Source organism: Populus trichocarpa, chromosome 1, assembly GCF_000002775.5.
Source record: "Populus trichocarpa isolate Nisqually-1 chromosome 1, P.trichocarpa_v4.1, whole genome shotgun sequence".
Taxonomy (NCBI): Eukaryota; Viridiplantae; Streptophyta; class Magnoliopsida; order Malpighiales; family Salicaceae; genus Populus; species Populus trichocarpa.
The window spans coordinates 36,175,119-36,193,049 of NC_037285.2; the positions used below are offsets into that span (position 1 = coordinate 36,175,119).

A 17,931-nucleotide genomic window follows, 5' to 3' on the forward strand; every position below is an offset into this window, starting at 1 on the left:
GCCTCTCGTTCTAGCCGGACCATTCATTACCTTCAGCTTTATTTGAGGTTCAAATACACGTAAAATTGGTAATCTTTTTAGATTTCAATGTTGAGTCATAATAATTTGTTTATTTTTTATTATATCTTTTAATATAAAATATTGAAAGTAAAATATATATATTACAATAAATTTCATGAGAAACCAACCATGACATTAATTGATTTTCTTTTTAATAAAAAATAATAACAATAATTGATTTTCAAGATAACATATATGAAGAACACGAATCTTAAGTAAAATGGATGATAAATTACCTCGTTTATTGGTCCAAGTGTCCGGTCTATAACATTCAGCACTCTCTGTTTTTTTGTTTTGTTTTAGAGTTTTTTTTTTTTTGGGTGAAAAAGAAAGAATGGTTTTGATGGCCACCAAGTAATTTTAATTTTAATTTAAAATAAGGTTAATATGCAACCTTAAAACATAATTAGTATATAAAACATAATTAATTTGTATATAAAAACATTTTTAAAACAATGAATTCATGAAAATATGAATCATTTATTAAACATCAATATTGATTTAATTAATATGTTATATAATCCTACATATCTACTTACGATGCAACATCGATAGGTTGATTTATGATTTTTTATTTTTATTTTTTATTTTATTTTAAATTAGTTGAAAATTAAATAATTTTTTTTGTTCTTAAATTTTTTTTTACAAGTTATTGTTGCTAATTTCTTTATAAGAAACAAATTAAATGTTTTTTTATGGTTGTTTATTTTTTTTCTTGTTTAAATAAAACCATTTTATCTTACAAGTTAAAATTATAACTCGGTTTATTGGTTTTTTTAAAAAATATACTTATAACACATAAATATTTTATTAAAAACAATAATATAGACCCATAGCGTAACATATAAAGCCTAGTTTTAAAACTATTTTTCATATACTAATAATAAATTCTTCCTATTTAGACATTAAACAGACTTCACATATTTAAAAAAAGAAAAATGTTTGTAATGATTGGTAATGAGAATATTGGAATTAAAGAATATCTACTCACCGTTCATTCATTTTAATCCTTTCGAAAACGCGTGTCAAAGTTTATATACACACTAATGATAATGTCAAATGAGTGTGCTTTGCTCACCGTTTAATTAATTATCGTGAGCCGAGCCGAGCCTGCAGCTTTCGTTATTCTAGCAAGTATAAAGATGTTGCGGATGCTTTTTGCATGATACTCACCCCAAACCCTCTTCTTTGCCTTTTCTCCCTCAATATAAGCACTGTTTTTAAGCATCTCCCTTGCTAGTTGCATGGAAGCAAGCATAAAATAGGATAGATAGAAATAAATGGGTTTTGTGCAGACGGAAGAGAGGAGGAAGACGGAGATAGAGGAATTGAAGCGCATGTTGGTAGGTTGTGGCAGGCTCAACAGGAGAAAAGATGATGAAGAATTACAAGGCAGACGTGCTTCATCCAAACAAGCAGCGGAGTTTAATGGTGAAGAGGAGCTTGTGTGTGTCACTAGTGGAGTATCCTACTTAGGCGTCGCCATCGTGAACCGCCTGTTGACTCGTGGCTACTCCGTCAGAATCATCGTTGATAATGAAGGTAAATATACCAGATATAATTAACACTGAACGTCTTGATAAACTAGTTTGAAGCCCCCCCCCCCTGTAAATTACTGTAATTATGATTGATTAATCGGTCTCGAAAATTAATTTGATTTTCTTTTAACTACGAATTATGAAAAGCTTTTGTATAAGAACTCCCTTGATTGAGAATGCAGAGGATAAAGAGAGACTGAGGGAGTTAGAAACGTCAGGAGAGATGAGGACAAGTAAGAATGGTATCGATGCAGTCATGGCGAAGCTTACTGAAGTTGAAAGCTTAGTAGAGGCATTCCAAGGTTGTCATGGTGTATTTCACACCTCTGCATTTACCGATCCTGCTGGTCTTTCTGGTTACACTGTAAGTCTTTCAAAAAATCAAAATTAATTCGGTAAATTCAATGCCCATCATTTCACTCTTGGCAAAGGAAGGGGAAGGGAAAGGAATCTTATCGGTTTTGGCAGGTGGCCCTCCACTACTGTTGGGGTCAACACCACCAACCCCTGGCATATCTGCCCCAAGCGACCCTTTCTTAAGCCATGGGACCCAATTGATTATAGAAACTTATTAGATTTATTAGTCGGCGAAGAAAAATATTGTTTTAAGAAGGTTGAATAATTCAAAGGATTTTTGAAAATGTAATAATTATTTTTTAAAAGTTTTTTTACTTGAAAATATATTAAAATAATTTTTTTAATTTTTAAAAAAATTAATTTTAACACTAGTATATCAAAATGATCCAAATATATAATAATAATAATTTTAAGTAATTTATTTTTAATTTTTTTATGAATTATTGTTTAGAATACAATTTCAAGCAATATCAAAAAATTATTATTATTGTAAAACAAGCTTGTATTTTATTTTCATTACGTTTTCTTGATAATGAAATATGAGTTGGTCGATAGAATTATGGGTTTTAAAACCGGAAAAAAATATACTTATTCTTTAATTAAATCAAAACGGAGGTTTTACTGATTGGTCATATTATGATGCAAATTCTTCCATTTCTAACAGCTCCCTGTAATGCTTAGCAGAACGTTGACAATTCTTTCTCCTTTTCTTTATAGTTTATTCTAAGTTCCAAGTAGTGGGAGTCGGATTATTAAAAAAGACCGGCCCTATATTCCTAGAAATAGCCACAAAAAAGTAGTGGGAGACGATTTTTTTTTCAGTTTAATTAAGAAACAGGAACAGATTTCGTAATGATCATATTGTTTTAAAATGTTTTTCAAATTCTATAAATAAAGTAAGTTATTACACAAAATATTGTGGCTTTCCTTGCGTCTTTTCTTCTTCAAAAAAGGTTTGAGATTCGTGGTGTATTGAAAGCATTATTTTTTGTTACAATATATAGTTGCTTAAGAAATTCTCTATTTCACAATCAATGACTCTCAACTAGTTATGAAGAAGAAGAAGAAGCAACGCTATTCAAGGGAGTTTGGGATAACTGTATATTAAGTCCCATTTCATCATTCTTAGGTTTAAAAGTTGAAATCTCATATCTCTTAACCCCTTCGGGCATGGGCATATATGGTTGTGTTCATTTCTCCATTTGTATGCTTGAATATTCTCTTTATTTATTTATTGAGTAAATACGTAAATGTTATTATTTGTTCTGTGATGGAATAAAAATATGAATATCCATGCTAATTCAACTTTTGACGCTGTAATACTTGAATCATTCATGATAGAAATCCATGGCTGAAATAGAGGTGAAGGCTAGTGAGAATGTGATGGAGGCGTGTTCAAGAACACCCTCAGTGAGGAATTGTGTGGTCACATCATCGCTCTTGACCTGCTTATGGCGGGATACAACCACACATGAACTCCCTCCTGTAGTTAATCATGAGTCCTGGAGTGATGAATCTTTATGCATCCGCAAAAAGGTACAGAACTCGTTTGTTCTATTTTTGTTTTCTCTGTATACTTGCTCTGGTAAAAATCCTTAAATGGAGTGGATGAGCCACGGAACATGATTCTGTTTCTGCTTGTTTTGACTGATATTGATGCAATTTATTAAAATGCATATGCAGCTTTGGTATGCCGTGGGCAAGCTAAGGGCGGAGAAGGCGGCGTGGAAACGAGCAGAGGAGAGAGGGCTAAAACTGGCCACCATCTGTCCAGGTCTCATCACAGGTCCAGAATATTTTGGCAGAAACCCAACAGCCACAATAGCTTATCTAAAAGGTAAGCTTCAACGATACATTTGTTAACAATGGGCAGCAATAGTATCGTGTTTAGGCTTTCCTGTCCCATTTCTAAAGCTGATAGGTTGCAATTTGTTAATGGAAAACTGCAGGAGGCCAAGAAATGTTTAAAGATGGCTTGCTAGCAACCGTCGATGTGATGAAACTTGCAGAGGCACACACATGTGTATATGAAGCGATGAACAAGACAGCATGCGGAAGGTACATCTGCTTCGATCGAGTTATTCAAGTAGAAGACGAAGCAGAGAGGTTGGCTATGGAGATTGGGATCTCTGCAAACCAGATAGTATCTGAAGATGCATCTACCTGTGGTCCAGCTCGGTTTGTACTCTCAAATAAGAAACTTTGTAACCTCATGTCAAGGACACACCGGAATTGTTATAATCAAAGTTAAACAAGTGGCAAAAATTTTCCATGCCTTTTCTTATTTTTTTCCATGCTTCGTTTGCCCATTGCTATTGCCAAGTGATTATATATATATATATATATATATATATATATATATATATATATATATATATATATATATATATATATATTCTCTAATCCCTTTTCTTTTAGTAAAAAATAAAGGGACCTTTGAACAAGATTGACAAATATATATTTTCATAGATGCTTTTTTGGGTGCTTCAATGGATGGGTTTTTAATAAGCAAGCAAATAATAATTAAGCAAATAAAATGAAAACAAAAAAAACCTTAGAGAGTTGTTGTATGTGCTAAAAAAAGAGCTCTGAAAAAGCTCCTCTCATACAAAAGGTGTTAGAATTTATGAAGAACTCCTCATCGATGCCCAATTTCTTTAACAATGTAAAATTAAATAATAAAAAAAAAAAAAAGAAGAAGGAATCAAATATGAGTAAAAGCAGCTGCGCTCAGCTATGGTTTTTGAGAGCTGGTTTGGAACACCATGGTGTTAGGCTTCTATTGATTTTTTTGAGCTCTTAGAGCATCTCTAGTATGAGAGATGCTATTTCAAAATGACAAATTGATAAAATAGTATTTTAAATAGTATAAATATAGCTTTTTTTACTATGTATATTCCAATGGAAAAAAATCATTTGAAAAGCCAATTCTATTAGAGTGGATTTTTTAATGATTTTGATGTTTTTTTTTCACATGGCTAGATTTAATTGGCTTATTCTTTTGTTGGCCCCACTTTGTTAGTTTTGGCTATTTTGAGAGATATGTAGGAATAAAGTTTGTGGGAAAGAAAAGATATTTTAGCATTTTGTTTGACTTTCCCCTTGGAGTATGAAAAACAAGCAAAGAAAAGCCAAAATATTACTTTTTTATTTTTGGCTATCCATTTAGCAGCTCCATTGGAGATGCTCTTACAGTTTTAGATTTCTCTCAAGCCTATCACATCAAACTTGGCTCAAGTAAACATGTATCAGTTTAGGCGCCATAACAAACCCTCTCTCACTCTCTTTTATGAGGCCATCGTTATTGGTCATTCTAATTTAATTTTTGACTAATGCATATACTTTTATCCCAATTGACCCTTTTGTAATATTTTTCTATGATTTTCTCATTCCTTCTACCAACTCATGTTAATGAAGTTTGTTAGATTGACTTAGTTGATTCAATTAAATGGTAAATCCTATAATGTGTTATAATAAATAAAAGAAAAAATTAAATCGATCCTCATATAATTTGGCCCTTTTTTTGCATTGTCGTCGTGTTTTAAGAAATTATACTTTACATCCCATAATTTATAAATTTTAAAACATTTTATATCCATGAAAAAAAAGTCAACAAAAAAGCTAAAATTATTTACAAAATTGCCCTTTTATTTAAATTAATGACTAAAAATCCTTGTTATGTTAAAATAACAAAATTATCACTCTTCCTTTCTTTGCGAAACATAAAACACTAGCCATCAATCTCCACTATACTTGTCGAAATGTGGCCACCCAAACCTAACAAAAATTTGGATCATTAACATCAATTTACAAATCTATCTATGGAGACTGATGAACAAATGCTTGAAATATCATTAGTAGAATAAGCATGCCCTGAATAACAGCACTAAATCCTAAATATTTTATTGATCATGCATTCCAATTAGTCTATCTAGAAAGTTCATTCGCACAGTAAAATCACAACAATCTCCTAGTCATGCATGATAAAAAAAAAAAAAGATCACATAGATCTGTCCACAACGTATATCAAATATGCACCATCTAATCACTTAAAAATAAGATGTGAATTCAATAATCTTCAACTCAAACTAATTACAGCCAATTATATAAATTACATCTTAAAAAAAAGGAAAGAATTTATAGATCCTTTTCCACAATTACAAAATAAAACATACAAATTTTGCCAAAATCCATACAAATTTTCTTTATTTCATCTATAACGACCTAAAAAAGGGCATATTAAATGTATTATATCCTTCTAATCCTCAAACATGGGCAACAACCATAATAGGCATCATGGAGGAAATAACATTAGAGGCAGTGCCATTGAGGAAGGAAGAACGAAAGAAGCCAATATTTGTATTTTATGGAATGTCATCCAAGAAAAGATCCTTAAGAACATGAAAAGCACCATAAGTAAAATGATTTCAACACCGACCAAAAGCATGAAGATTATCATAAATCCATATTGAATCTTCAATTTTGATTTCCCCTTATACATTGCAAACCTCAAATAATTTTAGGGTTAAGGTTTTTTCTTTTTAATAACTTCCACCTTTTCATTTCTAATCCAAATTATTTTGATCATATTGAACAGGGGATTTCTTAAAGGCTAATAACCCCACAACTTAACCATGAATATGGATTAGCAGAATTGGAAGATCAGTTTGATGATGCTGACAATGCTGAGAAGAAACACAAGATTTCTTTCTAGAGTGAATATTATGGAGAGAGGGGGGGAGAGAGAGAGAGAGATAAATAAGGGATAGAAAGTGAGTGTTATGTTGTTTCCTTCAGTTTATAATATATTAAATATGAGGGTAGTAACATCATTTCACATGGTTTGAAAGTTTAAGTCGACTGAGGATGTAAAGTCTAATTTTTAAATTCAAGTCTATATGCATATCTGTGGTCATATCTATTTTGGATTTTCATGTAAATATTTAAAAATTTTAAGATGAGTGCATCGTTGTTGCTATAGAAATTTTAGTTTTTGTATGATAGTTACATTTTTAAGTTTAAAGCTTAAATAAAAAAAATGTTTAATTGCTTTGTATTTGCATCGACTTTGACTTTTAATTTTAAAAATCTTTGTCTAAAATGTTTGACTTTAGCTTATTTATAATAATCCCAACTTTTTTGCTTGCTTGTAATTTTTCACATGTCAATTCATATTGAAAGTAATTTATTGGATCTAACATTAAGCCAATTAGACTCTTGTTTTTAGGGTTTAGTGTTAGCTTAATGTGATTTCATAATATATTTTGTATAATTTAATATGCCAAATTTTGCATTATTTTGCTTTAACTTGAATTTCATGATTTGTAATTCATGTGTTGTGCATGTTTTTCTTTACATCTTTTCAATATATAGAGTTCATATGAGAAGTTTAATTGGAATTGACTTCGAGTAGATGAGATTTCTAGTACAAGATTCAATATCCACTAAGTGTCATTCCATGAATAATTGTATAAAATTTATTTTGCCAACTCTTCGAGGTTGTGACACTGTATAAATATTTGTTATAATAATTAATTGCTTTTTTTTAATTTCATGAGACTGACAAGAATGTCAAAAACTCTATTCAGGTTATGTTAAAACCCTATTGGCCTTATTTTTAGACCTGACTTAAAATAAATGAAAGCATACCTTTAAGTCAATTTTTCAACCCTGCTAATTTTGAGTTCTAAAAGCTCAACCAAAATAACATAACATGTGATGAATTAATTCTTCATATTAATTCTAAATTTACATTGGAGACTTATTTAAAAATAAATCCATCAAGAAGGTTTAGCAAATAATTGGGCAAATAATGACTTGCAAAACCTTATAAATAGAAACAAAAAAAGGTAACTTTTCTATAGAAATGATATTTTTTAGGTGATTTTTATTTGGTCATTAATAAAGTTTGTGAAATGATTGAAAAATATTAATGAGTTTGAGGTAGTGGAAATGATCATGCTAAAGAAAAAATATTATCACCCTAAAACATCTTACGTAAGGTAAGCTGCATTGTTATTTGTCTTTTATTTATAATGAGCCTATCGTGCCTAATTTGTATGTGGTCTATCTATTGGGATGAGAATGAGTCTACTATAATGAGTTAAATCTTGAATGGATGTTTAGGCTTAAGTCTATCCATTCTAAATTCAGGTCATCTTTACCACTTTCAATTGCTACCATTCATTCATTTTGAAAAATAACGGGTGAATTGACATATCTATAACCAATTACTCATGATCAAAACATGTGACTCGTAATAGTCTATTAAATAATATCAGTGAATATCTGGATGGGCCTATATTGAACTCGTTAAACCTAACCCTAATTTTAAGAGGGGTAGTGCCAAACATTTGTTTGTGTATCTAAGGTCCATAAACAATGACATGTGAAGGTTCGTTTATATTATGGTGAAGATCCACTAACATTCTAACCCTAATTTTAAGAGGGGTAGTGCCAAACATTTGTTTGTGTATCTAAGGTCCATAAACAATGACATGTGAAGGTTCGTTTATATTATGGTGAAGATCCACTAACATTTGGGTGAATAAAATTTTTACACTAGTCTCAAACATCCAAACAATGACCTTTATAGGTTCATCTACTCAGGAAAGAGATCTAGTGGTATAAATATTCTTTTTGGACTAAATTTAGATAATGACCTCTATGAATTCATTTGCTCTAAAATAAGTTGTTATATTTAACAATAACATTTGCAGCTCAATTTTAGGGTATTTCCCTAAATATCATGTGTAAATAATAAAAATAAAAACACTAATTTTGACATTTAGCAAAAATAATAATAAAAAAAGGAAATGTTTCCTATTTGAATCCTTAATGTGTTTTATAAACAAGTTAAAAAAACCCAATGCAAATGTATGTATGAGTGTAAAAATTATTATTTTATGTAAAATCAAACTCATGCATAAATAACATAAAGAAATGACCAAGAACATCAAGCATGAGCAAGATGTCAACTTTGAAAGTTTCGATCTATATGCATAAATATCAAATACCGATAAAACTTGAAAACTTGTTGAACACATTCATAATACACACAAAGCACATCATATCATCAAATCAAATCAAAAGCACAAGAAATTCAAGCATCCACAAACATACACAATCAATCTCGAAGTTTATTTAAACTCAAGAATTCCATCATAACACACATTTAAACCTAGGCTTAACGATGGGAAAGGGAAGTATATGGCACACCCTGTAGGCTATGTCACTCCCTGTAATTTCTCTTAATAGTGGTGGAAGGAGATCCAATGCCTGGAAGTGTCAATTATATATTATCCCTTTCTCTTCTTTATTGTTGTTTTGTTTTTCTATTTTTTTCTCTCGATTTCTCTTTGATTATAACTTTCATGGTTTTTTATGTTGTTAAGGATGTCATGTACGAGCTCATAGTGGTTAATAAAAAGTATGGGTGGTCAAAATCTAGTGAGGTGAGGTGAGATGTGGCTAGGGCCTTGGTTTTGTTTTTGGGTTTTTTAGGGGATAAAAGATGTTAAGGTTTTTATGTGGTTTATTTCTCATATTTCAGTCGTCTTCTCTCTTTCTCTTTCACTTATTTTCCATCTCTTTCTATGGTGGCTAGGTTTTCAAGTTAAGAGGATGAGGGTTTTTTTATATTTTTTTCTTTTCATTTTCATTTACTCTCTTTTCTTTTTTTCACCATAATAGCGATAAGGGTTTTTTGGTAAAGAAGATGAGGTTAGGACTTTTTTATGTGGTGGCTCCCCTTTTCTATCTTCGTATTCAGTCTTATTTATAGACATCTACATAGGAATATTCTTATTTTTCATCCTTTATTCTAAGTTTATAATAAGAATATCCCTATTGTGTGTGTGTGTGTGTGTGTGTGTGTTTGTCATTCATTCCTCTTGTTTTGCACTTTAGCATCATGTCCATTTTGCTCCCTGTTTTGATTTTTGATTTTTTTTTTTGTATTTTTTGTTTTAAAAAACACCAACATCAAATCAATAATAAAAGTAATAAAGAATTGCAAAATAGTCGAAATGAGTCAAAAATATATTTATAAATTTTGATTTTTTAAAAAGATGCTAAAAATTATGAAATGGATGCAAATGCATCGAAAACATATTTTTGAATTTTAATTTTTTTTTATGAAGACACTTACGAGATAAAAATAGTAAAAAATCATAAAATTAGCTTGCAATGGCCAAAACACATCGAAAACACATTTTGTTTTTAATTTGTTTTGACTTTTTTGGTTTTGGAAAATATTTTGAGAAAAAAAAAATCAGGATATGACAAACCACTACCCCTATCTCTTTTACCACTCTTTCTCCCTCAAACACATATCATCTCCTTCCCTTATTCTCTCAAACCCTCATTAACATTATTTTTAATCCTTTTTCCACTATCTCCATCATCATTATCATCAGTTTTTTCCCTCTAGAAAAACCATTAATGCCAACCAGTAATACGTGTTGCTATTCCCTTATTATCTCCCCACCAAACCTAAAAAATCATGGCCTTCCTTACCCAAATAACCTAACATCATTCACCATCACCACAACTCTTTCCTCTCCTAGCCGCACAACACCGAACCAGTCTACATCAAACCAACACAGCGTAAACCTATGATCCATCCACCTGAATGGATGAATCTCACATCACTAATAGAAAAAACAATAGCAACACAACATCATCAATAACAAAAACAACAACAACAACCATGATGGTGGGTTTAGTTAAGAAGAAAGGAGGACAAACCAATTGAAAGGCCCAATCTCACTTATTAGATAGCGGTGACCAACACCATAACTACATTTCCAACTGAGTTTCAACTACTTTCCAAGGATTTGTTTTCATATTTCCTATGCAATTTATGATTTATTTTGCATGATTTTTAATACATCAATAATATTTCAAGTATTGGGTCACACCATTGCATGGCACCTTAAGGACATTATGTCGTGGGAGAATACTTGAAGGACAAATAAGAGCAGTGATCAATGGCCCATGATATGTTTGGAAGGATGCGAATTAGATGGTTTATATGAGACTTAATAGTTTGGTCTCGGTGTGATGTTTGTTTTGTATGTGCTCATTTTGTTGTGATTACCTTACTTGTTGTTATTATGTGAATTGAATCAATGTTTAGTGTGTTGTCATGCTTGTTTGTGAATTGAAAGTTCATTTTGACCTTGATGGTAAAAAAAAAAAAAAATACACATTTTTATTGAAAATTTTGCATTTTAAAATTTGATATGGTTTATTATGTGAAAATCATTCTATAAATATATAATTTTGTGACACATTGTTTAGTTTCAGAATAAAACCCTATCAAGCATTATTTTCCTTTACTCATCATATTTTATTTGTTTTTATTTTATCTGGGTTTGCTTGTTATTTTTTTACATATGTTTTTAAATTTTTTTTCTAAAATTGCATATATACATAGTATAATAAATAGATCTCTAAGGGGGATGGTCGATGATAACATTTTGGATGAGTTTTCATCATATATTTTTATTATATATGTATAATTTTTATATTTGCATTATTGAATCTTAAGGCCACCATTTTCTTAATGACAACTTCATCTTTATTTACTTTTCACTTTAATAAATATACATATATCACTTTACACAATGATAATATGAAGCATGATTAACAACTTTATCCTTCAAACAAAAAGACAAAGTAACTTACTATAGATAAGATATCTTAGAGTGATTTTTATCTTTTCTTTGGCATAATCACCCTCTTACCTTATAAACCATGCTAGACAAGTCTTACATGTTCTAATTCTTTAAGAACTAGACGGTGACTCATTTATCTCCTTACCCTTATCTTTTTAGATCGTTAAAATATCTCATGCAACACCTATATTCTTTTTTGATTACATGATTGATTATTAATGAGACAGATGTTAAATTTTATCCCACTAAATATGTCAATGTATTGGTTTGACAATTTATTGGTCTGACAAATAATCATGTGATCAATCACTGACAAATTAGTTGACTAATTGTTAATCTCCTGATCAAATGTATTATATGTTTTTCTTTTTTTCCTTCCAACGATAAAGAAACTACAATTAAAAACTTAATTTCGAGCAAAGGTAAATTATAGCCTCGTAAAATCAAATGAATTGTAAGTGTCTTGAGATTTTAAACCTTAAGAAATGTAAATATGTATCACTTAATGCCAAACAAAAATGTGAATAAGAGAAGAAATAAAAAGATAAGAAAATAAATAAAGCAAGAAAGTAAGTAAAAGCAATATTGGAGGAAAAGATAGATTAAATAAAATTATGAAAGAAATTGTATATGTGGGGCTGACCAACTTTTCCATTAACTAGATGACATGATTATATTGTTACATAGTCCAAATTTTACTTAACTATAATTCCTAAATCTATACAAATTATTCATAACAAATCAAGAGCTTATAATATGAATTGTAATACAATTTGTATTCTTTTTTTTTAGTTTAACGTGGGTGTCCGGGCCAGTTTGCGCGCACCTCGACTAATCCCACGGGCCCTGAAGTTAACGACCAGGTAATATTGAAAAGCAGTTTTTCAGAGAAGTGCACAGTATAAGGGTTGGTGTTCGGAGATGAGACAAATATAGAAGAGGGGGCCATTTGAGAAAACGTGGAGAAAAGAAGGAAAAAGAAGACAGAGAAGAGAATTTGCAAAGAAACTAGGAGGAGATTTATGAAATTGAGGAAAATATCAAGCGATACCATGAAAATCTGTATGTATAATCTTGGCTGCCTGCCTCTGTTTTATGTCGTGAGTGAGTTTATATACAAGATTTACAAGAGAGTATAAAACCCTAACCTCCATTGCCGCATAGCATAACATAACTGGATACCAGACAGAGAACACAAGGAAATCTAGAGCACGTACTCTTAAACAGATATATGACCACATCTCAAGTTTCTTCTTCCTCTTAACCTGTTTGCCATCCAGATCATCCTTGGATCAAATCACTTTTTCATCCTTGTTGGGTCCTGCTCCACACAGCACCACCAATCAATTTTGAATTATCAGAGTAAAAAATAATCAAAACATATGCTACTTGTACGTAGATCTTCAATATCATCTGCAATGACAGATGGTGGTGGAAATCGATGGCGACACTGTCCTTGGTAAATTAACTGCAATTTGCTTAATAAAATGTAGGTGCACGTGTTCACCGCCTCTCACGTGCATGACTGATGCTAATTGCTAGCTGAGTGAATCAGCCATCTAACAATTTCCTATATTCGCTGTCATTGGGACTCATGAAAAACCATGCATGCCCATTTCATCTCTGTCCCGCCAAGACTTTTTTATGTTTTCTTGGCAGAGTAAAGAGATTCCTTTACTAGGATATGCGGTCACTAGCTAGATGGTCAATAAAGAAGAACGTCTATATATATATATATATATTATTCCTTTTTGCAGAAGCTCTACATGATATAAAGATCTGAGATCAGATCAATTAGTTTTTATTTCTTCTCTTAGTATTCATAGAGCCTAGCTAGCTCTCTTGCATGCATTCACTGATAAACTCTAGTTGTTGGTGGAATATTCATCTTCAAATCTCATTGCATAGCGCTGTGGGGCTAACAAATTAAGAAACGCAGTTGAAGATTTGCACTGAACATCAACCTCGGCATTTTGATCGAAGTATCTTTAATCATTGCGCTGAGGTGAGTTTCTTTTCCCTTACTTGTGCATTTGTAGAAATCACACACACATATATGATCATATTCATCTCCTAAATGTTTATTACTCTCAGTTTCACATCTGTGAGAAAATTATATGGAAAAAAGTCCATCTCTCATTCAAATCTGCCAAATGCTTGCTTGCTTGCATTGCTAATGAGTTCATTCTTGATGAGCATATTGTACTTCTCCTAGAACAGTGATCTTAATCCCTTAATGTCTGAGTCTATCAGACTATCACCTATACACGCGAGCGCGAGCACATCACAGACACCACTACCAGTACTACTTAACATGAACACGAGAAATTAAGACCTTTCATGTCAGTTAGTCATCTTTCAATTTAGTTCAACATGATAGTTCATAAACTTAATTTAAAGTCCAATTCAGATTGAATTGATCAAATGTTTGAGCCCTAATCTCTTTACTTAGCAGAGATTTATCAAATAATTAATTGAAGTGATAGTTTTATCATTCTCGTTTAATTTATTGGCCATAGCCCAAACACCCCTTCACATTTGAAATTTTCTTAATGTCACCCCTCAATAATTGATTTTCTTTATTCGGCTCTTCTACTCGTCAGACTACATAGGCATTCGATGTCTGTGATTGGATGTAAAGACCTAATTAATAAAATAAAAAATTCATTAAGTAGTAGGACCAAATTAATCAAATTCATTAAGATTTGGGGTAAGAGGTTGTTCGACATTGTATTTTTACATATATTTGGGTGTGTTTCAAAAGCATGTTCGGCGTGAAAAAATGTCAAATTGATGATTCTTTTTAGTGATATTAAAAATAAAAAAAAATATTTTAATATATTTTTAAAAAACACATTGCATTATAATATAAACCGCACACTAAATCCATGTTTTGCATTGTGAGGGCGTAAAATCGTCAAGAATTAGAGTTAACCAGTAGCGTTTAATTTTTCTTTATATTTTAGGATTTGTTTTTATTTTTGAGAATATTGTATATTTGATGAGCCAATCATTTTATATTTTTTATTCAAGTATTCTCATTTTAATTTTTGTTATTTCAGTGTATAATGTTTTTTAAAAAATTAATCAAGTATTTCTTTTATCTATTGTATTGTGTATATTTTATCCTTTTATTTGGGTGTTTTTAATTTAAAAAATATATATAAATGAAGTGCTTCAAATTTTAAAAGCTAACAAATTTTTATTGTTAGTATTAAGGGAATTTTATTTAATTTAATTAGTTGTAATAAGTTAATAATCACCCATTTCTGAAGATTAACTTTGTCTTTCTTCAACAATCAACACGATGCCACATTTTGATAATTCTAATACTACGTGCTAATTTTTTTTTTTTTTTTTAAGGTAATAAAACCTGAGAAATCAAGAAAATAAAAAAAAATAATAAAAAAAAAAACAAAGAACAGTAGTAAATATATAGACAAAAGGAACCTATTTTGAGAACAAAAGTATATATAACATTTTTGAAGATGTTTTTTTATTTAATTTTTATAAGGTTATCAAAATCTTATAATTCAGTAATCGGTTTGACAAATTAATCTAAGATAATCAACATATTTTTTTATTATTAGAAATTAATTTTGATTTGATTTTTTTATTATAGTATCATCATTTAAATTACATTACAGATTTAATAAGTTAATAAAGATTAATTTAATATATTATTATCTTAATATTTGAACAAAAAAATTCATTATGTCCCTTGTCAAATTTTTTTAAAAAAATACCATTCATATTTAAATTTATGATTAAATTCATAATATTTAAAAATTATTTAAATCCAACCCTAAGCACAGAACAATGCTGGACAATGATCTAGGATATAATTAAATGGTGTGCCATTTCAGCTATTGTATCATTCATAGAAAGTATGTAAAGTGTTTTCTATTCTATTCTTTCAATTTTCCACTCTTTAAAGCTTAATTATTCTTTTGATTGAAAAGTTAATTATTATTTTTTATTGAAAATTCCATTGATCAATTTTTTAAAAAGTTGTCAAACATGAGAAGTCCAACAAAATTCATCTTGAATTTATATTGATTTTTTATAATTTTTTCAATTTTATTCTTTTTATTTCAAGCACAAAATTCTATATTTTTTACATTTTTTTTATTCAACGGAAAAATTAAAAAATCCATAACAACAGGATTACAGTAAGAGAATTTCTTGAATAAAAGGAACTAATCCTTGAAAAAAAATAACAATTATATTATAAAAAAATGTCAAGAGTAGTAGGTAACAATGCAATTACAGAAAATAATACTACTGTCAATACAGATTTCTTATATAGCCAGGCTTTAAAGCGTCCCCTTATAGAATTATTATCGACCAGATTTAGTAGCTAACAACGACAGTGTAGTGTATGTATATATTTGCTGGAGTGAGAGATGGAAAGAGTAGAGAAATCACAAGTTTCGTTGAATGATGCAAATTCCTTGCAGATACTTATAAATTGATCAAATAACATCAAATGGAGGAGAACCCACCTCGAGTTTCAAGTCAAGAAAGGACCCACGAGGTCTCAAGGGGTGGACCCACCAGGAAGAGCAGGCACGCCGTTGATGAAGGTGGAGATCTAATTGAGTGTTCAAGCAAGCATTGCCAATCATGCACCGCTGGGTTGGTAGCTGACTGTGTGGCCCTCTGTTGCTGCCCCTGTGCTTTGGTCAATCTTCTTACTCTTGCTTTTGTTAAGGTTCCATGGATGATAGGGAGGAGGTGTTTGGGAAGAGTAAAAAGGAAGAAAATGAAGCTGGAAATTAAGAGAAAATGCAGGAAGAACAGTGAAGGGGAAGGTAACACTGTGGCGCAAAGAGAAAGGGATTGTAATTTGAGAAAGAGAATGATAGAAGAAGAGGGAGTTCTGGGAATTGCAACGGGATTTGGCGAGGAAGAGGAAATGGCTAGTGTTACTGCAAGATACGAGGCAGAGAGGCTTTGGTTCGAGTTGAACCAGATTGGTCACTTGGGTTTTGGTAGGGTTTCTTTCACTGATAATCCGTGTGTAGATGACAGCTTAGGAAAGTGAATTACTGACAAACATATTTTGTGTTTGCTCTGTAATTTTATTTTATTTTTTACCCGTTATGGTTTTGGGTTTCCTTCACAAATATCCAACATGGCAGGGGATGGGCAATTGGGGAAGCACATTAAAGTGATATGCATCATTGTATAGAACTGTAAATCTTCAATTCTCCAGTTTATGATTTGATTTTGGGGCAAGCATCCACCATCGACAATTATTTTTTCTTTGTTAAAGAATCATTTTATTTCAGTAATTTAAGTTGTTAAGTGAGTTTGTAGAATATAATTTATATTATTTTTTAAAAAAAAAATTATTAATGATTAATTGCTACTGTGGTCAAAGGAATTTAGTGAGTAAAAGGTTACCTTCAGTAAAAAATGATTTTATTCTTCATAAATTATGTTAATGAATTCATGGATTCTTCCATCAATATATTATCTATTATTCGTATGAAAATTAGGATTTATGAATGTAAAATAATTTAAAATTTATATAAATTCATGATGATTGTGTTAAAGAATGAATGGAATCTTTGGATCTTCTCGTAAAAAAATAAAAGTTCAATAATGAAAAATAATATGATATACTTGTGAAACCAGGAGAAGCTACAGGAGCTGTGCAGCAACAAGGAGATACTACTATAACTTCAACAATAGGTAGGTGTCAAATATCTTAAAACTTTTGTTTATCATGTTCATTATGCTAGATATTGCAATTATAGAAAAGTATTGTGATTTCAATTGTGGATTAAAGATGTGAGAAACTAGATTTTCTGGTAATGGAACTAATGCTCGATAATAGGCAGAGAAACTAGTTTTTCGGACAATAAGATTAGTGTCTGGTAATGGATGGAGGAATTAATTTCTCGGTAATGAGACTAGTTTCCGGTAATGAGACAAAAAAATTAAATATCTAGTGAAATATTTATTGTTTAGAGATGGGCAGGGAGATTAGTCTTTCGGTAATAAGATATTTTTGTATAAGGGTAATGTGAGTAAATGTCATAAGAGATAAGATTATGCCCGAAAAAAAGGTTATTAGTGATGGGTCAAACTGACCCGGGGTTTAAGTTTAATTAGAAGGAATTCGATGATTTATAAAAAGGGAACTAATTGAAATAGATAAAATATAATGGAATTTTATAATAAAGTTGTATTTTTATTTGATTAATTTATGTAACAACTTGATTTTATCATGTGATAATAACTTTCAGGTACCTCTCATCAACAAGCAGAATAATAAGGTTATTTTT

The 17,931-nt window shown here is 30.5% G+C and overlaps 2 protein-coding genes, 1 long non-coding RNA gene and 1 other non-coding gene across 4 annotated transcripts; 2 read left to right on the forward strand and 2 right to left on the reverse strand.

The window, feature by feature from the left end:
* Positions 1-1,210: 1,210 nt before the first annotated feature.
* Positions 1,211-4,245, forward strand: LOC7487852 (cinnamoyl-CoA reductase-like SNL6). The gene is made up of 5 exons (XM_002299997.4): positions 1,211-1,602; positions 1,781-1,962; positions 3,297-3,491; positions 3,639-3,792; positions 3,905-4,245. Exons 1-5 carry the CDS (start codon positions 1,341-1,343, stop codon positions 4,204-4,206), a joined length of 1,095 nt encoding a protein of 364 aa, XP_002300033.2. The 5' UTR covers positions 1,211-1,340; the 3' UTR covers positions 4,207-4,245.
* Positions 4,246-4,506: 261 nt separating this feature from the next.
* LOC112326346 (small nucleolar RNA snoR1) lies at positions 4,507-4,604 on the reverse strand. Its single transcript, XR_002979982.1, has one exon. It is a non-coding gene; the product is annotated as a small nucleolar RNA snoR1 (small nucleolar RNA).
* Positions 4,605-12,654: 8,050 nt separating this feature from the next.
* Positions 12,655-16,296, reverse strand: LOC112323363 (uncharacterized). Its single transcript, XR_002976806.2, has 2 exons — positions 16,141-16,296; positions 12,655-12,956 (listed from the first exon to the last, which is right to left on the reverse strand). It is a non-coding gene; the product is annotated as an uncharacterized LOC112323363 (long non-coding RNA).
* LOC7487851 (uncharacterized) lies at positions 13,465-16,893 on the forward strand. Its single transcript, XM_002299996.3, has 2 exons — positions 13,465-13,640; positions 16,096-16,893. Exon 2 carries the CDS (start codon positions 16,125-16,127, stop codon positions 16,680-16,682), a length of 558 nt encoding a protein of 185 aa, XP_002300032.1. The 5' UTR covers positions 13,465-13,640; positions 16,096-16,124; the 3' UTR covers positions 16,683-16,893.
* The last annotated feature ends 1,038 nt before the right edge of the window (positions 16,894-17,931 follow it).